Consider the following 25,284-nt stretch of genomic DNA (forward strand, 5'->3'; position numbering starts at 1 on the left):
CCCACCACACCCCAACTGGCCCCTGCCAGCCTTTGCAGTGTGCACTGTAGGTGTGTGCATGGGGGAGTGCACTGCAGCACGCTGCACTCATACTGGGGCGATGGCTTGTTGCGGGGGGGCGAACTAGGTAGCCTCAGGTGGGCAGGCTGGTTTGGGGGTGCAGGGAATCCAGGACAGTGTGTGCCTGCATGCACACATCAGGGAAGCTGCTAGCCCCAGGTTGCATGTGGCTCCACGTGTACTTTTTTTGGGTGGGGGCTGGCAGGGGTCGGGGGGGTCTGCTGGCAGCCCCTTCAGCCCCCTCCAGTACCCACGCCCAGCATGGCCCTGGCTGTATCTCAGGCCGCCCCCCGCACGTACAGTAGACCTGGAGTTTCTGGGTGACGGATCTCTCCGTGTTCTGCAGCGACTCGTGATCCACCGTGCAGGTCACCTCCACGTCGTTGTCCTCCTTGGTGACGTGGAACTCCACGCGGCTGCTCACCGTGAACGTCTTCCCATTGGCGTCCTCCATCACATCAGTGCCCTCGTCTGGGGGAGCAGAGGCTGTAGTTAGCTCCTGTCTCCCCGCAGGCAGGGCTGGGACGCTGCGAAGGGACAGCCTGCCCCAGCTGTGCCCTGTTCCCTGCAGCGGGCTCTGTGCATAGGGTGCATTCAGGGCATGGGTGCTGGGATCCTGTGCCAGCTCCCTGCTCACTCCTTCCCTCCCTCACTCACAGCCTAGGCTGCCTGTGCCCACCTTGCAGAGATCATGCTGCAGCTCTGTGCCCTGCCAGTCTCCCCAGGGCTCACATGGTGCCTCCCTGCTCTGCCCTCCCCAGAGCCCTGCCGTGCTGCTGGCCATGCTGTCTTGGCTGTCAGGCTGCAGGCTCTGTCCTAGGGAAGCATCTTCCCTATGGTGACACTCACCAGGAGCTGCCAGCGAGGATCCCGGAGGCTCTGGTTGCAGTGCAGAGCACAGGGCAGGCCAGGGAGGGAAGCCGGGGTCTCCCCCAGGGTGGCTGGTCCCCGTGCTCTCCCCAGGCAAGACATGGTGCTCTGCACCCTGCAAACTGGGGCCAGCACCTACCCTTCAGGTCCTTGGTTCCCTTCTTCCATCGGAGCTTGGCCGCTGGCTTGCTGCCCGAGGACCTGCACGTCAACCGTGCCATCTCCTCCTCCCGGATGGGCATCTCGTAGCCAGAGATCTGGGGTTTCTGGGGGATTCCTAGCAGGAAGAGCACAACAGACTGAGCAGCCTCATCCCTCTGCCAGTGGGACAGATTGATGGGATTGATGCTGACGCACAGGAACAAGGCACTGGCCCATGCAGGGACCCATGGACCCAGGGGGGTGGACGTGAAAAGACCAAGGTGCCCAGTGGGGCAGGGATGTGCACAGCCTGGCTACAGGGCTCTGCCCAGTGACAAGGACTCCCAGCGTGGCACAGGCTAGGAGTGGCAGGCCCTGCTCCTGCTGGGCTGGGAGGAGCGTGGGGAGCTCTGGGCCAGCTGTCAAGCTCCCAGCTTTCCTGCGTAACAGTGCACACCCCTCCACTCCCATGGCAGAGTCCATGCTGACCCCGGGCACTGGAAGGCTGGGGCTGGGGCTGGGGCAGCGCGTGATGCTGCTGGACTGCGGTCATGCTAGGGCAGCAGCGCCAGCTCACCTAGCACGGTGACAAGGGCCTTGGCAGTCCGCACAGGCATGGTGAAGATGGAGCAGGTGTACTCGCCCTCATCTGACAGCACCACGTTGCTGATGCTGATGGTCAGCTCGTTGGGTGTGGACCGCTTCAGCTGGATCCGGTTGTCCCGCAGGGCTGTGGGAGAGAGCCAGGGACCAGTGAGAGCAGCTGAGCAGGGTGGGAGGGCACATGAGGCTGCAGGAGCCCTGGGTCCCACCCAACCAGCAGCAATACTCCCCACTCCTTGACTCTACTCCCTCGACCTCCCCCCTTCCAGCACAGCCCTCCACCCCATCCCCCGGGACTTGCTCCCTACTGGGGTACCAGTCCTGCACCCTCCGCCTGCTCCCTGCCCTGCATCTGTGCCCTCTCCCTGAGTGCCATCCCCCCACCCCACACTCTTGAGCTTGCCCCCTCAGCACCCCCCCATCCCACCCCCGAGGCCTTCTCCCAAGGGGGTTGCAGCTGGAGCCCCAGAGCTGGTACCTCGCTTCTCCCCGAAGTACAGGGTCTGCTGGGCTGGGTTGGACCACTGCAGCGAGGAGTTGTCCGGGTCCTCCACCAGGCACTTGAGCATCACGGTGCCGCCTGCCACCACCGTCTCGTCTGACGTCGTGGGCTGGCTCCCTGCCACACAGAGGGGCAGGAGGGGGGTCAGCACAGGTGGCCTCCCCGGCTCCACAGCCCCCCAACCCACTGGCAGCCCCACACCTCCTTGTGGCCAGCCCCACTCCAACACTTCCCCAGCCCCTGGCACTCCAGCACCGCCAGCCCTGCCCTGACCAGGCCCACATGGGGCTGAAGACAGAGGCAGGAAGCATGTCCGTATGACCTGCACTGCAGCAGGGCCTTGGGAAGTGCACTCCAGCAGCCACATCTCCCAAAGTCGCAGGCCTGCGTTCCTGTCCTACCTCTGCCCACTTGCCAGCCAACGGCTGGCCCACGTCCCCCCACAGTGCAGAGCCCCTGGCTGGCTGCAGGCAGGCCTGCTCCCACCCGTTGCACAAAGAGCCCATTCTGCCCGGCCTGTGTTGCTCCCACCCGCTTGTAGCCAACGGGCTGGAATGTGACCTGGTGGGAATGTGCCCCTCGGCCACGGCGTGCACCATGCACCGTCAGCACTGGCAGGCTCGTAGCACGGGACAGGCCAGCACAGCCAGGGCACCCTGCATGGAGGAGAGTGAGGCTGGGCTGGCTGGGAAGCTCAGCGTGGTCAACATCCCCCACCGGGAAGAGACTGCACCGAAACCCTGCAGCAAGGAGTGCAGCAGCTACAGGTGCTGCATGGGGGCAGGTCTCCATTACCTCTCCAGGAGGGAGAGCCCTGTGAGAGGCACATGTGTAAAGGCATGGGTGCATCTGTGTGCGCAACTGTGCACATTCGCACACATGCAGGCCAGGCCACGTGTCTGTACTAGTCCCACTGGATGCAGGCCACAGGTGTGCATGCAGGCAGGGTGGTGGGCATGTGTGTGGACAGCATGTGTGCCTAGGAGCGGCAGCATATCAGGCTCTAGGTCAGAACCACAGCTAGATAACAGGCCAGAGCTGCCCGCTGCTGCCCCCTTGCATCCCATAGGCTCAGGGAGGTGTAGGCAGTGCTGGTTTGGCAGAGATGCAGGCCCTGGGGAGCACCCAGGCCCAGGCACTGTCACGGCTGAGTCTCCCAACCTCCCAGCCATGTGTCCATGGCTGCCATTCACACAGCCCCGGGGGCAGCAAACACCACAAGCATTTGCAGTGCTGGTGATGTGCTGGCCCCTGCCGAGTGCCACCTCCCGTGCCCTGCAACCTGCCCTGCCCACCCTGGCCAGCAGAAGCCAGAGAGGGCACCCACAGCTGTGCAGTGCTGCTCCCCCTCCCTGTCCTGGGGCACATGGTGAGGGAGCCTGACTGAGCCCCCTTCCCAAAACAAGGCAGGTTGCAGCCCCTGAGCTGGCTCATGGCCAGCCCAGGCCTGTGGACATGGCCCAAGGGAGCCCATTCACCTGGCCTGGGAACAGGTATTGCCCCCAGCCTGGTGGTGCTCAGGGCAACCTCTGGAAGAGCAGCGGGAGGGGCCAGGGCCTGAGCCAAGGCATGCAGGCCAGGCGGAGGGGAGCCTGTGCCCACCACCTAGCCTCAGAGGGGCTGAGACAAGCTGGATCTGCTGGACGCTGGCTGGGTCCAGCTCCCAAGGGGGGCAGGTGAGTGAGGCCCTAAGGACAGGGCAGTGCCAGAGGACAGGATGCAGTAGGGATTCTGCAGGTTTGGGCACAGGACACGGGAACATGCTGCTCCTTCCTACACAGGTCTGAGGGCCTGGGGAGGGGCCAGGCAGCACAACAGCACCAGGTAGCCAGGGTGGCCACCCCAGCCCCAGCAGAGCCCCAAGCCCCTCCATGGAGATGCCACTCTGCAGAGCCCCACTGCATCCCGAGCCCTCCCTCCAAGCCTCAGTGCCACGGCCACAGTCAGCCTCACCCCCAGCCACTGCCTGTGCCTCCCGCTGACTGCAGCTGCTGACAATCTCCCACTGCCGCCACCCTCACACACCACTACCATGGCCACAGCTGGTGGCACTCACACAGCCTCTTCCACTGCCACAGCTGCCACTCCCATGCAAGTCCTCCCCCCGTCACAGCCACCCCTGCTCAAGGGCCACTGCCTACACCCCAAAGCCCATAGCAGCCACAGCCGTGGCTCCTGCCACGGTCATAGCTGTGCACAGCTTCACCCCTGAGGCAGCTGCCTCCGCCAGGGCTCACCAGCCCCATTGCCATGGCCAGCCAGCTTCACATGCACCACCACAGCCACGGCTCTCCGGGGAGGTGATGGCAGACCATGTAAGTGGTCTCTGGGGAGGATGGTCTGGCTGAGGCAGTGTGAGGGAGGGGTGGGTGTGGGGCTAAGCACAGCAGGGGCAGTGCCACCATGCAGCCCCAGGGCCTGCTGCCCCAGCACACAGCAGGATCTGGGCACAGTGCAGGGGCTCAGGGCTGTGTCTGTAGTGAAGGCCCATCACTGCCCGCAGCAGGGAGCCACAGAGGTGGAGAAAGCAGAGCGGGACAAAGCAGCCAGGTAGTCGCAGCCCCCAGCACTGCACCCCTTAGAGCCCACTACTGACCCCAACTTGCCCCAGCCCTTTGCCCTCTGTCCCCCAGCACCTGCCCTAGCTCTGCAGCCCAAATGACCCATCAAGAGGCAAGAGCCAGGCACTGGGGAGTGAGGGACTGGTGGTGGAGGAAGGGCTTGGGCTGGGTCTTGTCCAGTAGGCCAGGGCTAGGTTTGCCCCATGGCAGAGCCTGTCACGAGGCTGCGGGCTCCCCCTTAGTGCACGGCATTGGGCAACTCCCCAGGTGGCTCCGCACCAGCGTTCCCGTCGTTCTCCAGGATGGGGAAAGGAAGTCACCATAGCTTGCAGAGACCGCTGCCACGTGCTGGACACCTCGAAATCAGCTCAAGGGGGTTGCTGGTTGTTGCATGGGGCTGGGAGGGAACTGCCCCCCCCCACTCCCTCTTCTACTACATGCACCGGGGGAATTTTTTAAAGCCTTCCTCAGAGGCGCTGGGTGTTGTCGGCAGCTGATGCTGGGGATGGGGACTGGCTGTGCCAGGGCTCCTGCTGGGACTTAAACTTGGGGGCTTCTGGCTAAAGGGTCTTGCCCCTCTACTCAGGGTCAGGACCAATGCTGCATTCGGGGTCAAGAAGGAATTTTACCCCATGGTCAGACTGGTGCAGACTGTGGGGGTTTTTGCCTTCCTCCGTAGTGGACTCGTGGCCTCTACCTGATCCCTTGACTGTATCCTGACATTTGATAAAAGCAGGACATTAACTGCTGTGGTCCCCTGCTTTGCCTGTGGCAGGGTCAGGTATGATGCCCGGTGTTGTGTCGGGATTGACTGTGTAGTTTTGCTAAGAGGTTGAACAATGGAGTTGTCTGGGCTAGTTTGGACAGGGATGATCCTGCCCCAGGCAGGGGACTGAGCCCTGGAGCCCCCTCCCAGACCCACTGCTCTGGGATCCTATGAAACTGGCCCGATGCAAGTGAAGAGGTTTCTTGGGAAAGGCGCCTGGTCATAACCTGCCCACCACAGAACCTGCCTCACAAGTGGCAGTCCTCTTCACACTACACACACCCAGGTACACCATGTCCCTTGCACGCACTCCTACATACTCAGTGCACACACTGCAAATGCCCCTGCCACCCCTGGCCAAGAGCTCCTGGACAAACATGTGATACACACATGCACATGAATGCAAATGCACATGCCTCCCCAGCCTCCCCTGTAAACAGGCTGCGTAGGGGCATGCAGCTGGCACTACATGTCCACGGGAAGCTTGTGACAGGACCCCCCCTGCAAGCAGTGCTTTGCCTGTGGGGGCTGCAGGGACTTGAGCTCAGCAGACAGCAGCTGCAGCCTCTGTCCCACATGCTGTGGGGAGGGGATGGGAGGGAAAGGGGAAAGGCTAGAGCAGCTCCAAGCTCAGCCCCTGAGGCTGCACCTGCAGGTGGCTGGAGCAGGCACTGCTGGTGCTCGTGTGGGGCAAATAGCTCGGAAGCCGCCCGGGGGCTTAGGGCAAGGGCAGGGGTGGCAGGACTGCCCATGGAGGAGGCCCCTGCTCACCCTGCACAGGGTGCCCAGCGGCTCTAGCACGTAGGTAGGGCAGGGACCAGGGATACCCAGGGCCGGTAGACAGAGGATGCATTCAGGGCAGATCCTAGCCACTGCCTGCACAGCAGGTTCCTCGAGTCCCCACCAGCTCCAAGGCTGAGCCCTGGGAAGGCTAGGCTAGGAGCCCCAGCTGGCGGAGAGCATGGGGAACGGGCCTGCATACCTGACGGGTCTACACAAAGCGGGGGCAGGTGAACAGGACAGTACACAGGGCCCAGGGCTGACTCCTGCAGCCTGCTTTGCCTACGCCTGCATCTGGACACCCCGGCCAGCCCACCCGGCACACCTGGGTTGCTACGGGGCGGCAGGGGCTTCTGCCCACCCCACTCTGCTGCAGCCAGCTGTCAGCCACTGCCACCACTGCCAGTGCCAACACGAACGCCCCCGGGCATCCACCTGCTGTCACAGCTGCATCGGGGAGCCCTGGAGGAGCTGGCACCAGGGAGAAAGTGGCCAAAGACTTCAAAAGGCAGCAGGGAATGGGGGTGGGTCCCAGACCTGCGGAGCGGGGGGGCGGGGGCTGGTCTGCATGGGGTGAAACTTGGGGACTAGTCTGTGGGCGGGGGGTGGGATTGGGGGCTGGTCTGAGAGCTCCCCTGGCCCCACAGAGAGAGGCTCTGGCTCTGAGGCTCGGTCCTGCCCGTCTCCTCTCCTTCTCCCATCACGTGCTCTCCCCATGCATGTGCCCAGCTCCAGCCATCCCCTACCCCACTGGCCTTCTCTGCCGGCTGGGGTCTTGGCTGTCCGTGCTCACCCAGAGGGGCTGCTGTGGGGTGTGAACATGTTGTAAGCCCACAGAAAGGTGCAGCACGACCCCGGCTGGGCTCTGCAGTGCTCTGAGCCAGCCCCAGCCCCTTTCTCACACTTGCTGCCAGGAAGGACCCTGGCCTCAGGTCCCCCACTCACAGGCACCCATCTGGTCAGGTTCCTTAGCCAGTACATTGCCCCCATACAGTTTGACCAAGTGACCCCCTCAGGGCCGGACTGCAGCCCATCCCCTGCACTGTGATTAACGCAACTTTCCAAAGGCTTGATTGCACCCACCTCGCTTAGCCAGGACCCTTACACTCTCCAGTGGTGGGGAAAGGGCAGCGGATGGCAGGGGAACATCAGGGAGCAGCTCCCTCCACCAAGCAAGGCAAGGCATTGAGGCCCGGGGAAGCCAGGGAAGGCCCAGCAGTGGGGTGCAGTGCACCAGCCGCTCCTAACGGACCCCTACTCTCATTGAACAAGCAACCCCAACACGCGGAGGTGGCAGAGCCAGGAGCTGAAAGCATCTTAGGGGCTTTGTTAGGAACGGACTGGGACATGGGGCGAGCGCAGTGTCAGCATCCAGCTTCCCCAGTGACGGGGGTGGGGGGAGCAGGGGCATGGTGTATTGCAGCAATGCCTGGGCACGATGCCATGAACCCTACACTCCCACTGGGCTGGGTTGTGAAAGCTGCCCTGGGCAACAGACCTTGCCTGGGGCACCACGCACACCACTGAGTGCCAAAGGGAGTGGAGGGTCAGGCCTGGGCCGGTGCCCTCGGCACGGCAGGGCCCTGGGAGACCCGGGGATACTGACCTGGGAGGCTGCACCCCAGGCAGACAGGGTGAAACCCCACTGTGGGAGGAGGGCGTGGGCAGCCCCCTCGACAAGGCCCGTGGTCCCTGGACTGGGAAGGCCTCTGCTGCTGTCCTGGGCTCTGAGAGCTGCACGCACCCAGAGAGACTCGCTGAGGAGGACTGATTCCAAGAGCAGCACTGGATAATTAGTGCTAAAAAATAGTTAAGAATGCATGTGCACATGCACACAGGAACATGTGTGAGGCACCTGCCTCTTCCCTGCCACAGCTAGAGCTAAAGTCCCAAGGGCCAGCCAGGAGCTTTGTGAATGCAATGACTGGTCTCCGAGAATTGGCACTGAACAGGTCTGAAGTGCACTTGCCAGCATGTCTCCTGGATACTGCGTGCCTGTGCCTGTGCACCCCGTGTGCATGCCTGTCCCTTGTGTGTGCATGTGCATGTCTTCCTGAGCACTAGGGTGTGCTTCCATTTACACCGCTGCATGTGCACATGTGTACAGGCATGTTCACATGTTAATGTGCAGACGTGTGCCACAAATTAGCCCCAGCCCCTTTCCGAGTACCACTCTGATCCCTTTTCTCTACCTGATCTGCTGCCCTGCCCAAGCTGCTGCTCTGCTTTCTGTTCCCTCCTGAAGGCTGCCATGCTCCCTGGGGCACCCGTACCGCAGGTGCGGATTGAGCTCGTCTCTAAGGCTTGCTAGAGCAGTGGGAAGGCTCTTCTTTCTGCTGCCCTTCCCTGGTCCTGGGACACGACACAGGGGATGCAGTGGGGGATGGAGGAGTCTGGGCCAAGGCTACAGAGGGCAAGGCCATGGTGGGAGGCACAGCAGGGGCAGGGGCAGGGGCAGGCAGAAGGCTCTCTCCTCCCTTGGGATGTTCTCTGTTGCCTATGTCCTGCCCGGGCTGCTCTGCATGAGGGACCCCCCTGCCCCCAGGCCCAGCCTTGCGCCTCTGTTGCCATGCCCAGGGACATCTCGGGATCCTGGCTGGGCCTCAGAAAGAACAGCAGAGTGGCGACTACAGGAGGCCAGTGCGGTTTCACCTAGAGCCCTGCCCTGGGCACACGCTCTCCTGGGTCCTTCAGGCCCCTACTCCTGGGCCCCCTGCCCTGGCAGCCCTTACCTTTGGCCCTGGTGCTCTGCCCCAAGCCATTGGGCTGTATTCCAGGTAACCTCGCTTGCCCAGTCCCATCACTGGCAGGGACACCTGCAGGGCAGAGACCTACCAGATGGACAGACGTCACTGCGTCCAGTGACAGCACTGGATCCCACTGGCCCTGGACACAATGCAACACCCCCCTTCACAGACGTGCTGCACGCATCCAACATGTGTACAGCGCCAGACACAATATCCCTATAGACAGCCGTGCCATACACAGCCTCCCCACAGTGCTGCAGCAGCTTCCCATACCCAGTCATGCTACACCCAGCAGCACCTTCTGTACCACAGCCCTGCACTTGGTGACCCGGTGCCCTGCACACAGCAGTGCTACCTCCAGAAAGCCCCTTGTTCAGCTGGGCATCCTTTTTCTTGCAGCAACTGGCACAATGCAAGACAGGTCTGTCTCTGCATGCTGCCCGGGCCTGCCTGTAAGGGCCACAGCACCAGTCCCTCCCACCCTGCACCCCCCACCGCCAGCCCTGAGCATGCAGAGGAGCCCGGGCAGCTTCCACCCATCCCCTGTCCTAGGCCCAACAGTGGCCACCTCAGACGCCACAGCAGGGGGGCAGGGGAGGCACATGTGGAGTTGCCTGCCCTGCAGGGGCCTTGTCCCAACCTCTGGGAGTTCGTGGCCAGCTTGAACCCAGATGCTGATGCTTCAGATCCTTCCAGCATGTTTTAGCCTTTAATGCCATAGTTCAGGACAGTCTTCAGATGCGGCCCAAGACCCAATCCCTTGGGATCTTGTTAAGTCCTTGGTCTCAATGGCTTTCCGCAGAGACGGTCCACGGTCAGAGGAGACACTTATGGGAACCCTTCCTGTGTCCCTGGATGTTCCCGGATCCTGTACTGTGAGATGAGAGGGGTGGCGGGGCGTGAGCTCCGGATCTACCGTATCCGCGCCATCTGTCAGGCTGTGCAAAGCCTGCAGCCCCTGCCAGTGGTTACAGCCACTCAGCAGGCTTTCCACTACAAGGTTTGCTGCTGTAACACCCTGTTCTCGTGCTTGTAACTCAGTTGGATTTTAATTGTTTGGGCTGAAATTTCACACCTGGGTACCTGCCTCCGGCTCAATTTTCTCCCTTTGTTTTTTCCTTTCTTTCCAATTTCAGCATTGTGGTTTCTTAGCAGGGGTTAGAGGAAAACAACTGAGGATCTCTGCCACAGGGACTTGAAATTGGGCTCTGCCGTTGGGGATGTGCTGTCACCTCAGTGAAAATCTGCCTGTATCTGGCCCAGTGATGAGCCTCCGGGAGACCTCTGCCAGCTTAGCTTTGGGCGGCTCTGCTTTGGGATAGCTCCACCTGTACTGAGCATGCCCCCTCTGTGTCCGGCGCCCGTGGGCTGTCTAGACGAGGCTGGGAATGACCCGTACTGAGCTGGCTGCAGAGGGGAGCAGGGCTTCCCAGCAATCGCTTCTCCTGCCTGCTGGGAGCTGCCGTGGAGCCAGCTAGTCAGGGTGGCAAGAAGTAGGACGAAGGTCTATAGCCACTAGATAATGCACCGCTCCAAAAAATGCACCAAAGAGTGAAGTGGGGGTGCTGCTCCCCTCAAGGGATGGATGGTAACAGCCCATGCTGCTGCTGCCGGCTGGGCTCGCAGACCAAATGGAGTCTCAGGGTCCCAGTGCTGCCCACTGGGGATCAACGTGGCCCCTCGTGGTGGCATTTCCTCATTTCTCATTTGACATCCAGGCTGCCAGATGGCCATGTGGGAATTTCTGCACCAGGTCCAAGAGCTGTGGTGAAGCAAGAGCAGGTCTGTTAGGAAACCATCCAGCCTCCAGCGGCGGGTGGGGAATGCACCAGACCCCTCAGGGGGCTGTTGCCATTGCTGCTGTGAACCGTCCATGTCTAATGCTTGCTGTTCAGTTCCTGCCTTATTTCTACCCTGAATCTGCCCAGCTTCTGCTGTCTGCCACTGGATCTTCACTTATTGGACCAAACAGCCCCTAGCATCACAGAGCAGTGGGGCTGGAGGGGACCCCCAGAGATTGCATCTAGTCCAACCCCAGCCTGAGGCAGGACCAGCCCTGTCCATACCATCCTAAACACATCCACTGTCTAGCTGCTTAGTTCAACTACTGTCAACCCTAACACAACACAGGACATCACACCCAAATCTGCTACAGGTAAAGCAGGGGGACCACAGCAGCCAACGTCTTGCTGCGATGAAAGGTTGTTAATATAATCTGATCAAGTGATCCCAGGTAGAGGCCATGCCTCCCGCTACAGAGGAAGGCAACCCTCCCTCCCAGTCTAGTCCACACCTTCTGACCAGGGGGTAAAATACCTTCCTGAGCCCAAATAGGGTGTCAGTCTGACCCTAAGCACAGGACAAGACCCTCTAGCCAGGAAGCTCTGGCTTGGGTCCCAGCAGCGACATTAGCACAGCTCAGTCACAACCGGAGCCTTGGAAGCTCATTTATATCTTTTGTTCCTTGGTGCAGAGCAGGGTGTCAAATATACGGCCCACGGAGAGGTGCCACCTGGCCCGCAGGGCTCCTGGGGCTGGGAATTCAGGGGCAAGGGCAGACCACCACCAACCAACCAACATCCAGGGCACGGAGCCCCATTAAAGATGTGCATTGGCAGTGACAGCTGCACTAAGCCCTGTGGCTCCCTGAGGCTGCTTGTCCTGCCACTGCAGATGGGTCTGGATCCTGCCCAGGGGCCCCAGTGAGCTTGACCCCCCGCCCTAGGACATCTGGCTGCACGGAAAGGCATCTTTATGCTCATGCCAGGTTTACCAACCATCTTGATCGCTCCATATCAGAGCCCTGCCCCCTCCCTCATTTACCACTCACTGTAAACTCCATCTGAGAAGGCTTTATGTTTCCTTTCAGGTCGCCGATAAAACCTGCAACGATTACAGAACCCACAATGAATCTCCGCAGGACCCTGTTAGAAACACGCCCACTCTATCATGAGTCTCTGTTCATAATTAAGTTTGAGACCTGCCAGGTAGCCAGTGATTAATCCATTTAATGGAAGCTATAATGATATCCTATCCGTTTAGATGCTTAAATCAGATACTGTGGAACCCGGTCAAATGCCTGGCAGAGTCTAAATCCTCAGACTCCTGCTAAGGGGATGATCCCCGTGTCAGCGCACACATGGCATCCACCTGAATCAGGCCCTTCCATCAACACCATGGCCCCTGGCAAGCCAAACTGGCAGCGGTGGGGGTGGGGGGTGACTCTCCCAGGTTAGGAGTGACAGTTGTGCAGGGGGAGCGATCCCCCCACTCCATTAGGGGTAAAAGTTGTCAAGATGAGTGAGCTGTCTGGGGTGAGGGGCTAGGACTGTGCCAGCGTATGCAAGATCCCCAGGGCCAGTTGTGAGGGATGTGTCAGTGTGCGATGACACCTGGGAGACGTGTGTGGGTTTTCTCAGAGTGTGTCACCACCCTGGCTTAGGTGTGAGGCCTGTGTCAGGGTGGCAGCCCTGACTTTGGTACAAGGTGGGTGCCAGCACAATGCCAGGAGGTGCGAGGGCTGTGTCTGTGGTGAGGTGTCTCAGCTGTGTGTGTGTGTGTGTGTGAGAGGTGTCTCAGCTGTGTGTGTGTGTGTGTGAGGTGTCTCAGCTGGGGGGGTGGGGTGTGCGCGCGCGCATGCAGCGGTGTCAGTGTGAGGTTTGTTTCATGCTCCGGTGGGGGTTGTGTTCTGCGCACTGCTTGAGCCTGGTCCCAGCTGGAGGTGTGTTGAGCTGCGAGCACCACGGCGGTGCACGAGTCCCTAGGGCTGGCACTACAGCAGCCAGCTGAGGGTGGGGTGTGCACTGTGTTCACGCCTGGCATCGCTGTCCCTGGCTAGTTGACCACTGGCCGGCCAGGCCAGGAATGTGCCTGGTGCCCAGCAAAGCAGGGCTGATGTTTCTGAGGCCGCAAGACCTAGCAGAGGTGCCACTGGCACAGACTGTTCAAGGACTGCCCTCTGCCCCCTGAGGAAGAGAGCAGGGGCGGTGAGGAAAAAAGCAGATCGAGCAACAACGAGGACAGTGCCGATGATGGAGACAACAGCGACAGTGAAATGGATTAAATGCTAAGGAGCAGAGACGAAGGAAGAGAAGAGGGTAGAGGCTCCCAAACTCTCTTATCGTGCACCCCATCCAAAACTACTGCCTGCCCCTGTACCCATACCCGCATATGTTTGGTATTTTAATTCCTTAAATGCCAATTATTATTATAATGAAAATTCAACCCAATATTACACAATTTCTCCGGTGTACCCGAGACGTCTTGCGTACTCCCAAGGGCCCGTGTACCACAGTTTAGGAACCCCTGGAACAGAGGAACGGGGAAACTGTAACAGTGAAGGGAATGAGGACAGGTGCACACACGGGTATGAGCTTTGTAACAGGTGTGCGAGAGCGTGTATTGTAACAGGTGTGTGGCGCTGTAACTGTGTATGTGTGTTTTGAAGACTGGCAGGGTTGTAGTGTATATATTTTTGCAAAAAGCTCCTGTGGCTTTTAGTTCAGGCATAAAGGAAAAGATGGACTGCCCCAGCCTTGCGGAGCAGAGCCATCGCGTGGACAGCCGGGCTAGTAACCACAGCCTCTAAGATTGCTGGGAGCCTCATCCAAAACACGGCCCTAAACATCCTCACCTCTTTCCCGCCTGCTCGCAGCTCCCACGCAACCAGCTCCTGAAACGGCACCTGCAAATATCCGACTGCCACTGCCAGCTCTCGCCCTGCTCCCACAAAGCCCCAACAATGCTCAGACCCACGCAGTGCTCCCCCAACAGCCGTGCCACCGCACAGCCCCTGCCCTCACGATGGGGCACGCTGCAGACCCCCTCCGCTAGCTGGGGAGCGGGGACCAACCGCTGGAGCTTGGGGAAAAGGGGGTGACCCCAGAGCCCCGTCTGCTAACAGGGCCTGCAGCCTGGCCAGCTCTGCCTCCCAGGCCTTGGCCTCTCCATTTCCTTGGGCGCTCTGGCTCCTGCTGCCCCTCACGTGGCTGCGCAGCTCTTGGCAGAGCGGCTGGGCAGTTCCCCGTGGCGGCGATGCCCGGAGGAAGCCGCCCTCAATTAGAGGTTCAAAGCGCGCTGTGCTGAGATGCTGCTGGCAGGGAGGCTGTCCCCCGCCCACACCAGCCCCGCGCCACGGCTGAGTCACCGGCTCCTGCGCAGGCCCCAAAAGAAGCAGCTCTCAGAAGTTCGCGTGCTGGATTGATCAGGCCGGCCCCCGATGAGCCTTTCAGCCAGCAAGCTCCATGCCGGGCCACTTCCCCCATGCCACAGCACTGCCCCTGCCATGCCTGCCCCGCCGCTCAGCCAGGCACCCCTGGATGCCATGCCAGCTCCGACCCCAGCCCCAGCACTGGGGACAGCAGCCCTGGCTCTCAGCGCCCCGGAGAGCCGCACCCCAGCAGCTCCTTGCAGCGCTGCCTTCCAGCTCAGTCTGGCTCCTGGGAACCGGGAAACACCAGGCCTGGTGTGTGGTACGGGAGAGCTGGGGGAGGAGGCCTCCTTGCGGGGTGGGATCTGGGCGCGCGGCCTGGCAGGGGTGAGTTTGGGGAAATCTTTGTGCTACCAAAGGGTCACGTGAGGCTGGGGTAGGGCAGGGGGTGGGATGGGGCATGGGTTGGGACACCAGGGAGACTGGGCTGGGTGCGAGTGGGGGCTGGGAGGCAATTGTGGGGTGGGAGGCTGGGCCATGGGGGGACTGGGGGACTGGTGGGTGAGAGCTGGGGTCAGGGCAGGGCTGTGGGTGGGGTACCATGGGGTGGGGACAGGGCTGCAGGAGGCTTTAGAAGCTGGGAGACAGTCAAGTGAAGACCCCCCCCCCCATCCGCAGGGCTAGACTTGCTCCCCGCAACCCCCCTCCAATTACTTGTACTACAGGTCCCAGGGGGAGGACCTCAGTGCCCCTAAGCCTTGGCTGCTCAGACCTAGCAGGGATCCTGGCTCATGCCCTGGGCTCAGCATGCCATGACCGGGGAGGGCCTGATGGAGAGGCTGGGAGGGACGTGGGGCAGAGACAGCGTATGGCACATGCCAGCCAGACGATGAGGGGGATCATGGAAGGGCCCCTCTGCCTCACTTGCAGGCTGCTCCAGCTCCACCACTGCAAGGGCCAGGGCTGGGTACGGCTGGAGTTGGTGGGAGGTCTGGGCCCGTGGACAGAGCGGGGCCTGGCCTGGCCTCACCGTGGACTCTGGGTGCCGGGGGAACCACAGTGCAGACCACAACCCACCCTGGAGCTGCTCAGTCTCATGGACATTACCTATGGAGATGGGGGCCTGGGACCCACACGCCTGTGCTGGACGCAGGCTGGAGCCAGGCCTGGGATTGGGACTGGGGGCAGCCAAGGCTGTGAGGTGCAGAAATGGGACGGATGAAGCTGCCGGGAGGTCAGCTGGGACTGGCACCTGCTCCCAGGGCTGCAGGCCCCCCGAGAACCCCTTCCTTTCTGCCACACGCACCCAGGGAGTGAGCTCCCAGCCTGGATCTCCCAGTCAGCACCAGTCCCGAGGTCCTCAAGTGCTAGCTGGGGTCCTGCTGGGGTGTCCTGGCAGCGCTGCGGGGCGACCGCTGGCTCTGGGGAGCATGGGCTCGTGCTGCGGGCAGCAGGCCATGGGCCGAGGCTGTCACAGCTCTATTCCTCTGATGGCAGGCATCTCTAATCAGCGCAACGCAGGCACTGCCGCCCTCCCCCCCTGACCTAAATATGAGCTGGTCTCCGCACTCACACGGCCGGCAGCTTTAAATAACAGATGGGCATGGCGGGGACATGGTGCCAGGGCCAGCCTCATTTAATTAAAAGCCACTGCGGCTGTAACCTGCTGGCCCTTGACAGAATAAGGGCGCACAGCCACCCAGGGACAGTGCAGCCCCATCCTGTGGAACCAGCACGTCGTGCTGTGCCCGCTGGGCTCAGCGGGAGGGCAGGGATGAGCTGTGTGGCAGCCGGCACAACAGTCCCTGCCGAGCAAGTAGACAGCAATACCCAGCCAGGCCAGCACGGTTGACACCCTGGGGCTGGCTAAGACCCCCCTGGCCAGAGCCGCCCATAGCAGGGAGCATGGCTGGAGAGCTGTCCCCTGCCTCCACCACATCCCAGCCCCCTCAGGGAGCAGGTTCAGCTCCTGCCCCTGCCTTGCCCCCATTCAAGCTGCCTGGGCTGTGTCAGCTCTGTGGCCCGCCATCAATCACCTCCACTCATTGCTGCTGCTCCTCTTCGACCTCCCTCCAGTGCACTGCCATGGCAGCAAGGCCTGAAGGGCTAAGGCCTGCCAACATATGTATGGGTCACCCCAGAGCCATCGTGGAAGACAGCTGAGCTTGTATCATGTTTGCACGGGCCCCAAGAGAGGCAGGATGTGCGAAAGCAGCATGACGGGAGCATGGGCGCAGGGGCAGAGGGTGCAGGGAAGACAGCTCTGTTGCTCAGCGCGGTGTGGAGAGGGAGGAAGCCCCTCGGCCTGGCACGCACCCAGGGAAGCCACAGCTTCCCCATCCTAGTGCAGAGGAGCCACGGGATCACCCTGGCCCAGAGCCAAGGCAGCGGGGGCACTCCCAGGGACTGTGCTTTGCTCGGAGGCACGCCTGGCTCATGTTGCTCTTGGATCATCCAGCTTTGCTACTGCAAATGCCAACCCAGTGGACATGGACACCTGGTGCTGGTATCCAACAGGAATCAAAGAGCCAGCGCTCCTACCCTCTGCTCTGCGCCCACACTGTAGCGGCATCCTGAGGCTCAGGCTCTACCCTTGGAAAGCCTGTGCCTGTCCATCGGCTTTGCTGGGCATGGAGCCTGGTTAGCATGCTCTATACCTGGCGAGACCAGCTGCAGCACTCCACCATGGTACTGACAGGCTTGGGTACAGATCAAGACAAAGAGCGGTGACTAAGGGGACCCTGTACCATTAGCTTGGGAATTCAGGTCTAGCCTCATCTACGTTCCCCTCCAAGCACTTGCCCCAGCTGCTGTGAAGTCTTGCAGTGTGCTGCAAGGACATACTCCGCCCAACAAGAGGCTGTATTTCAAATGCAATCACACCTCTCCCTTCCACGAACACCTCCCATACCAGAGCCATGCCTGGAGGAGGCCGCCAGGGCTGGGCAGTCAAGGATTTAGATGCCAGAAGCACCATAAATCGAGGCAGCCACGGAAGCTGAACTCTGCCACGAGCACAGGGTGCTGCATGCAGCTCCAGCTCAGACCAGGGGCAACTTGGTCCTGCAGCACTGATGGCTGCGCTGAGGTCTCTATAGCTGCTTGGGGCCGGAGGAGGCTGCTGTCTCCCGGCAGCTGGCCGCCAGCGTGCAGGTCACAGGGTGCACACCTGCACGGGCAGCTCTGCTGCAGAGGCCCCAGTCGAGCCTGGAGTCTCCCAGATGAGCGGTGTAGGTAAGAGGCTGAGCCAGGGCCTGCTAGCAGGAAGGCTGATTGTGGGACCCCTCAGAGAGGCAACAGTCCTTGCTGCATAACACAACCAGTGGAGAGAAAAGGCAAGCCTAAAAATTAGTGGCCGCCTGGCCTGAGGCTGGGGCACCTCCACGCAGGCCAACGGCCGTCACAGCACTGGGGGGCCGGGGAGTCGTGGGGGTGTAGTGGTTTGGTCTGTGCTGTCCTGGGGAGACGCCACTGCCTGCTTCCACTCACTCTCCAACCCCAGGCCATTTCCCGGGGGCACCTCCCTGGCTGCAGGGTGATCCCCCCCTCCCCCTCGTGCAGGCCACTGCCCCGCTGCACAGCGCAGCTGCAGTTCACAGAGGCGTTCCCTGCCCGAGCGCAGGGCTCCCGCATGCTGAGGAGCTGCCGGTCTCTGCTGGGAGGCAGGAGCAGAGGCTCGTCCCGTGAGCTGCACAGCGAGAGCTGGGAGAGCAGAGTACGATGCAGTCTTTCAGGGCGCCCTGGCACACCCCTCTGTGAGCACATGCCCTGCTCCAGCACCCGTGGCCCTGACTCCTCTGCAACAGACAGCAGAGGGCTCAGCTGGCAGCACTACCCAGGTGCTGCTACAGCAGGAAGAGTCCCATCCCCTGGGAACGGCAGCTGGAAGCCTGTGTTCCCGCGCGGGGAGGCAGGGGACGGGGGACAGGAACCTCGTTAGCTCTGAAACAGCCTCCCAGGACAGCTGCGGATGCAGCAGGGCATGGTCAGGCCCTCGTGGCACTGAGCACATGCACAGCTCCTTTGCCTCCCCTCTCCTTGGAGACCTGGCCCAGCCTTGCAGCACCTGACGGATGGATATGGGGGACCAATCTTTGCCAACCGCAGCAGGACGGGGAGCTGAGTCGCAGCTCTACCAGCTGAGCCACCAGCAGCTGGCACCTCGAGAGCATCTCACACTTGCTCCTCCCAGTGATAGGATCTGCCGGGCAGGCAGCTGCTGGCAGGGACCGAGCAGCAGGGACAGTCACATCATTATTTCTGGCTGCTGCCCGTGTCTGCAACCCTAGGCCACTTACAGGCGGGCAGTCTGGCCACAGGCCGCGGGAGCTGCCATGCTAGAAGAGTCAAGGGGCTGGGCAGAAACACAAGCAGCCAGAGCGCCTGACCCCAGCAGCAGGCTCGAGAGCGCCTGGGGCAGGCACAGCGACGGTGGGAAGGAGCCGACTTGGGCCAGCACAGCCCCCAGAAAAGCACTGCTGGGCCAAGGACCTCGAAATCAGTGGGGTGTAACCAGCCTGTGTGCCACAGCATCTGGACACTGGCCAACTCCCGGGCAGACGCCTGCCGCGCCTGTGCTGAGGTTCCTCGGGCCTCCCACGCCGAGTGGCTCCTGCTCTGCCCCCGCCGCCTCCTTCCACAGCCAGGAAAGGGACTGGATAGTCAGGGACGGAGGTCTCCAGCAGACACCCCTGCCACAGCCAGCCTCAGAGCAACGCTGGCTGGGGGCTGCTGCCGTCCGTGGCTGAGCTGACGACCCTAAACTGGTGCTGAATCTCCCCCAACCCCTTCCACACAGGGTGCCACGCTTGGCACTGCCTGTGCTTGGGGCGACTGCAACTGGGCCCCGTGGACGGCTCTGAGCCTGGCCCTGCTATGATTGCGGCAGGCGTTGCCATTTTCTCTCTCCCTGCCAAGAGGACGCTGGCACGGGTGGGTGGATCTAAATATAATGGGCTGTTTTGCAGCTTGTGCTGCAAACAAGCTGCGCGGTGCCCTGGCAAGGAGCACGCTGGCACGGGGAGCAGCACTGACAGCAGAGCTGAGCTCCCCCAGTGCACAGGCACAGGCCACCGACCCCAGGGCTGGCCTCAGTCTGCAGCCCATTCACATGTACCCCAGAGAGCAGAGGGCACTGCTGCCCACCCTCCCCCTTCTCCTGGGACGGCCCCTCCCTGCCAGTGCCGATGCCTCCTTGGGGAGGTTCCTTCCACAGCCTTTGCTGCCTCCCGCTTTGCCAGGCCAGCCCTTCCCTTCCCCAGTGCCAGCCCCGCTGCCCCGTGCTGCCTGTCCTCTCACTGGCCCTGGAGGCGGTGCAAGCCCTGGTGCCTTGTCCCCTCCAATGCTGCAGCTTTGTAGAGGCCTCCAGCGGCTGACGGTGCCTGCTCCCAAGCCCGAGCACCACAGCCCAATTAGAGCAGCCACACACTCCACAAAAATCAATATTTTCTTAATTAAACCTTTACACTTTTGCAGGGGCCATGTGAATATTTATAAGGCAAGAGCGATTTCCATGGCGATGCATGGCCATCCAGCCAGTGCTGTCTACCCACAGCCCAGCTTCAGGGAAGCCTGCAGCCCCTGAACTGTGCCCTGAAGCCACACTGCATCTCTTCTGCTGCTTCCTTGTCCTGCTCCCCCTCCACCGCGTCCCCTCACCAAATCCCCGATCTAGGAGCCTCCTGCACTAAGAAGCAGCCTCCTCCTTTCTGCACACAGCTCTCAGCAGCCTCAAGCAAAGAGACCCAGTGGAGTCTCACATCCTTTAGAGCAGTGTCAGGCAGGGCGTCCTCTGGGGAAGCTAAGCACCGGCATATGCTTTCAGAGCCTCCTGCAGAGAGCACTGCAGCCGCTCTCCCCATGCCATTGCTGGTCTGACTAGCTGGTGTCACCTCCCTTAGCATGTCAGCACGTAGGGCACAGCACACTGGTGCAGCTGGCTGGGCATTAGCAATACCCCAGGCCAGCAGGGAGCAATCTCAGGATCACAAATGGTCTCCAGGAGCCCCTCTAGCCACTTCTCAGCCCTGCGATGGAGGGAGCTGCAGGACAGATGGGAGAAGCCTCTTCGACTTGGAGCAAGGGCTCTACCATCAGGGCATGCAGCAGGGGAGAGGGAACCAGGGTAGACCCAGGCTCTGGTGTTCATGCACAGCAAAAGCCCCAATAACACCTGTGGTCCTGGCCCCTCCAGCTGCACACAGATGCCCCAGGCACGTGATCCCACCCCTGGGTCTGTACCCAGCCCATCACCTTGGACCCACCCAGCATCATTCAGCTCAGCCATGCCTAGCTGCCCCAGCTGGGGAGTGCTCCAGGACCCCATGGCTGGCAGGGGATCTGCCCTCAGCTCATCAGCAGGGCAACACTCCTCAGTGCTCCCTGGTCAGACCAACCAGCTGGCTCCTCAGCAGGACGGGCTGGGGCACGACCAGCAGCCTGACGTGGCCCTGGGGCTCCACAGAAGCTGACGGTGCTGGTGGGACTCAAGGGCGCTGCAGGCAGAGCATGTCCTGCTGGCTGCAGGGCAGTGCTGGGCCCCAGTTGGCAATGCTGCCACATGGCCCCGGGGCAGCGGCAGCCACAGGTCAGGCTCTGTCAAGTGCATGGCCAAGCAGGCAGGAGCTGCACTCTGGTGCCCAAGTGCAGGGTGCAGCTGGGTTACCATGTCCAGCATGTGCCAGGGTCCGCAGGCTCCAGATCAGCAGCTTGCCCCTGCAGCAGCCAATTCACCGCTATGTGCTGACGGAGCACGTGGGGACTATGGCGGCAGGGGCAGATGTGTGTTGACAGGTGGAGAGTAAGGAGGGAAGGGCAATGCCCCAGGGAGGCTGCAAGGTGCTTGTTGCACTGAGCTGCCATCGGTCCTGAAAGGAGTCCAAGGCAGAGGCCCTCGCCCCCCATGGGCCCCTTGCCCTCCATGCAGCTCTGTCCTGTGCATGGGCAGGACCAGCTGGTTCCCCTGGATGGGCAGCTCATGACATGCAGAAGGCTCGGGAGCCTCCCCCACCTCACAGGATGCCTCTGCATGCCGCAGCAAGGCTGGGCCAGGGCAGGCAGCAGGCACCGTCCATCCTCCCAGCTCTGGAGAACGGGTGCCCCTACTTACCCGCAGAGCACGTTTGCCAGCTGAAGCAGAACAGCCCAATCCCACAGCAGAGAAGATGTGGTCCGGGGCCACCAAGCCAGGGCACAGACCAGAGGAAGAGCCCCGGAGCCCCCAGTACCACAGTGCAGAGGCAGGACCTCGGCTTTGCCTGCTTAGGCCCTGGTGTGTAGGAAACGCAGCACCCCCAAGCACAGCACAGCCAGGCCAGCCCCACAGCGTCCAGACCCACCCCAGTGGCTACCTGAGACAAGGGGGTCAGCCTCTGCTGCTGCTCCGAGATCCCTGCACTGCAGCCTGGTAATAGGCCTGGGGTCTCCCTCGGCCCCTGCTTAGGGGGCGAGCCAGGCAGAGCTGGGCGCTAGTGCCTCCAGCCCAGCAGGCAGAGGGCACGGGCTGGCTGGAGCTGTGGGCACTCCTGCCCTCACAGCAGCCGTGGGAGCGGGGGGCTCCCCGCAGGGCCCGTGGAGGGACAAAGGCTGCAGGCATCATCCATCCTCCAGGAGCCGTCCCACCACAGCCTGCCCACCCTCGGGAACGCGCTAGAAATGCCTGGGGGTCCTGGGGAGAGAGGCGGCACAGAGCTCCTACCTGATGAGGGAGGGAGCACATGGGGGAAAATCCCGTCTCTCCTCTTAGGGCCTGGACCCCTGGGGACCTTGCCCTGAATGCTGCACTTGGCTCTCTACTGGGCAGATACCTGGGGGCTGTAGGTACCGGGATGGATGCAGCACCTCCCTCCCAGTGACAACAGGCAATGGCTGTGGGGCAACCCCCCAAGGAGAAGGGACAGCCATGGCCTCCAGCAGGGACAGCCCAAGCAGGGGAGGGCACCGGGAGCAGGCATTGCCACGGAGGGGATTCGCAGAGAAAGGCCAGTGGGACAGGACAGAGGTGGCTCGGGCGAGCACAGGAAGGAGCAGAGGGACCTGAACTGGAGAACAAGGGGCCACAGGGTCAAGCACAGGGCAGCAAATTTAGGCCAGTGCAAGGCAAACACTTCCCCCTGTGACAGTCAAGACCAGCAGCCACGGGGTGGGGAACTGCAGCGGTCTCGATCATGCCGCAGCCATTCTTTGGCGCCGGCCACAAGGAGCAGAGGGCTAATCAGGCCCTGGGCTGCACAACCGGACAGACCTCTGGAGCGGAGAAAGGTAGCACCTAACCCCAAGATTTGCTCAGAATTGCATTTCTGCCTTGTTGCAGCAGCCCAGGTCACAGGCCAGCACCCTCTGCGCTAGGTGCTGTACAAACAGTCTTCCTACTGGTCTGTCACTCACTGAGGACAGGACACCATGGCTGGCATGAAGGGGCCAGGGTGCTCAAGGGCTGGGCCCTAGGGTCACTGCTGCACCTCTGGCATGCCCTGGAGGTGGCGGGTGTGCTGGGCGCACGGTCCAACGCAGCCCCGGTGGAAGCGAGCGCTGCCTTTGCTGCGAGATACTGCTGACACGCAAGCTCACAGCCTCATGGCCTGACTGTACTGCAGGTGACAGGAACGGCCCAGGCTATGATTTCACATGGCGTGTGGCTGGAGCCGTCCCCAATGCATCCACAATGCGGCCTCCGATTACACCGCCCCGCCCGCCACAAGCCAGCCAGTGCAGGAGCAGCGTGTGCCCGGTGCAGACACCAGCGCAGCCGCTTGGCACGTCTCACGTTCTCTTCTACTTAGCCTGGTTTCATCATCATAACGATCAGTTTATTTTTATTGACACAGGCATTTTCTCAGGCAAGTGCTTTTCTCTCCACGGACTATATTTTAATAATTCAGTCAGCAACCATGTACTGTAAAGCTACATTCCAACCCACGGGCAGCCTCCTGATTTGCAATTCAGGGCGAAGGCAGTTAAGTAGGCAGCTGGAGCTGGGTGTCTGAATTCAATGGGCCTCACACATCAGCCCTCTGAGCTGAGCCAAGGCATCCACCTCTGCTGACGGGTCAGCCCTTGTCGCCATCAATGTGCAGCACCATGCACATGGGTACTAGTGCCCTCTCTGCATGGAGCAGGTTTGGATGGAGACGCAGCTACAGCTGCAGTTGTAGGGCTGTGCCCAGCCAGGCAGCACTGCATTGGCAGCTCATCCCCTCCTTACTCTATACCTCAAGTGGCAGCTGCGCCCCTGCCTCTGGCTGCTCACTGCCCACTCTGGCCCTAGGAGAGATGTCGGGGCCTGGGGCACGGGCAGCGATGGAGGCCTCCCCACGGGCCCAGGCTCCTGCTAGGCCTTCCCAACAGCTGTGGGGAGAGGAGCCGGGGGCCTGGGGTCTTTTCTGCCCACTGCCCCTCTGGCCCCACTTCATGGGGAGCCACAAAGCAGGGTGCAGCAGTGATGAAAGGTGCAGGGGGCTGCGGAGCAGAATCAAATGCAGCTGGCTGGCAAGGCTTGAATGCAGAGCTGCACGAGCCTGCCCTGAGCTCTAGCCCACCCCACAGAGTAAAGTAAGGTGGCGGGGACTGTTCTCCACAGCCAAGGGAGGCCACCGGCTGCTGCATCAGGGGAAGCCCTAAGGGGATTTGTTCGGCTGGGTTCCCTTAGCTGCTTGTTATCAGTGCGCCAGTCACTGGGATATCTGCACAGAACAGCATGGGGGAGGAGGCAGCAGGCAGCAAGCTCCAAGCACAGGACCCCTGCTGCCTTCCAGCACCCAGGTGGACTCCACGGGCAGAGCAGAAGCTGTAATGCCATGTTGTTATGTTGCATAACACGGCACGCCGCACCAGGGAGGCTGGGACCTCGTCCCCAAGCACAGGCACCTGTCACCTCCTGCTCCAGGGAGGGACATGGCTCAGGCTGTACTGAGCGCTTCTGCCCGAGGCAGCTGTGGCCAGAGGGTGCTGGGGCCCAGGGCAGACAGCCCCTCCGGCATGCTGCAGGGCTGGCTAATTTTCTGGTCTAGTGGCAGTGAGTGAGCACGCTGCAATCTCGACTGCTGCTGGAAGCCTTTACTGAGCGCTCATGCATGGGAGGCAGGGGACAGGTGTGGGTGGGGCAGGGAGAGCGGCAGGTGGGGGGACATGCAGGGGAGCTGCAGGGAACGAGGGAGGGCCAGGCTCAAAGCACAGCCCAGCTCCATGTGAGCCCATCAGGAGGGGGAAGGGAAGGCTTGGGGAACAGGTGCCGGTTGCAGCTCTGGCTTGGCCTGAAAGGGGAGCACCTGGCTTCAGGACCCTTGGTTGACAGAACCAGGAACAACTCGGAGCTGAGACCGGGCCCTCAGCACAGAGCGCACGTGGGGCTGACGTGACAGGGGCTCCAGGCCCCAGGGCAAGGCTGCAAGGTAGCTCAGCCCACACCTGGAGCCTGCCACGCCTGCGCTCCGTGGGGCTGCAGGGCAGGGCCCCCCCTGCTCCTGGTAGAGAAGCTAAAACTCCCCTGTTTCCTGTGGGCGCTGCTAGACTCCAAGCAACCCAAAAAGCATGGCGGTATGACCAGCGTGGTCAGACCTGCTGGAGCATGCAGACAGCCTGGTGCAACAGGATGGATGGGGACCTCCCCGTTGACCTCCTTGGCCCTCCCAGACCACAGCAGCTGTTCTTGGCATGGCAGTGGGGTACAGAAAGTGGGGGGTTTCCAGATGGCTGAACTGCAGCATTGTGAAGTTGGTGGTTACCTAAACAAGACCCTGCTTGGCAGCCCTGTGATCCTCAGGCTCTGGGCACCTGCAACAGTCACAGGAGCCTGCTCCACCAGAGTCAGCTGGGAGAATGACCCCCCCCCCCCCCCCCACCAGGACTGCTTTCCTGGGGTCCTGCTCTCATTTTTCACTAAACACCTGCAGAAGCTCCCAACACAGCCTGATGCAAAAATGGGAAACCACAGAAATCCCTGAAGGACGGGAAGGTGCTGCATGCCCAGCCCCAGCTCTATGGCACCATGCAGCTCAGCCCTGGGAACAGTTGGGGGGGGGGGGGGGGGGGGAGAACCACACAGGTCCATTTTATCCCATGACCCCAAATGTTCCTGCTGTCCATTTGCGATTGCCCAGTCTGCTGCT

At 61.6% G+C, this 25,284-nt stretch overlaps 1 protein-coding gene across 5 annotated transcripts in view; it reads right to left on the reverse strand.

The window, feature by feature from the left end:
• Positions 1-25,284, reverse strand: part of CADM3 (cell adhesion molecule 3) — a 49,363-nt gene that overhangs the window by 11,532 nt on the left and 12,547 nt on the right. For 4 of the 5 annotated variants that reach the window (XM_090050778.1, XM_090050775.1, XM_090050777.1 and 1 more), the window contains exons 2-6: positions 9,671-10,792; positions 2,153-2,293; positions 1,649-1,801; positions 1,070-1,207; positions 361-531 (exon numbers count right to left, since the gene is read on the reverse strand). In XM_090050778.1, the coding sequence (XP_089906904.1) occupies positions 361-531; positions 1,070-1,207; positions 1,649-1,801; positions 2,153-2,293; positions 9,671-9,749 (682 nt within the window). In that variant the 5' untranslated portion in view covers positions 9,750-10,792. The remainder of the gene's footprint in view (positions 1-360; positions 532-1,069; positions 1,208-1,648; positions 1,802-2,152; positions 2,294-9,670; positions 10,793-25,284) is intronic. The other variant, XM_090050774.1, reaches the window with a different exon arrangement.

The sequence above is a fragment of the Crocodylus siamensis genome, chromosome 6, assembly GCF_052110815.1.
Source record: "Crocodylus siamensis isolate JL-2025a chromosome 6, ASM5211081v1, whole genome shotgun sequence".
Classification (NCBI taxonomy): Eukaryota; Metazoa; Chordata; order Crocodylia; family Crocodylidae; genus Crocodylus; species Crocodylus siamensis.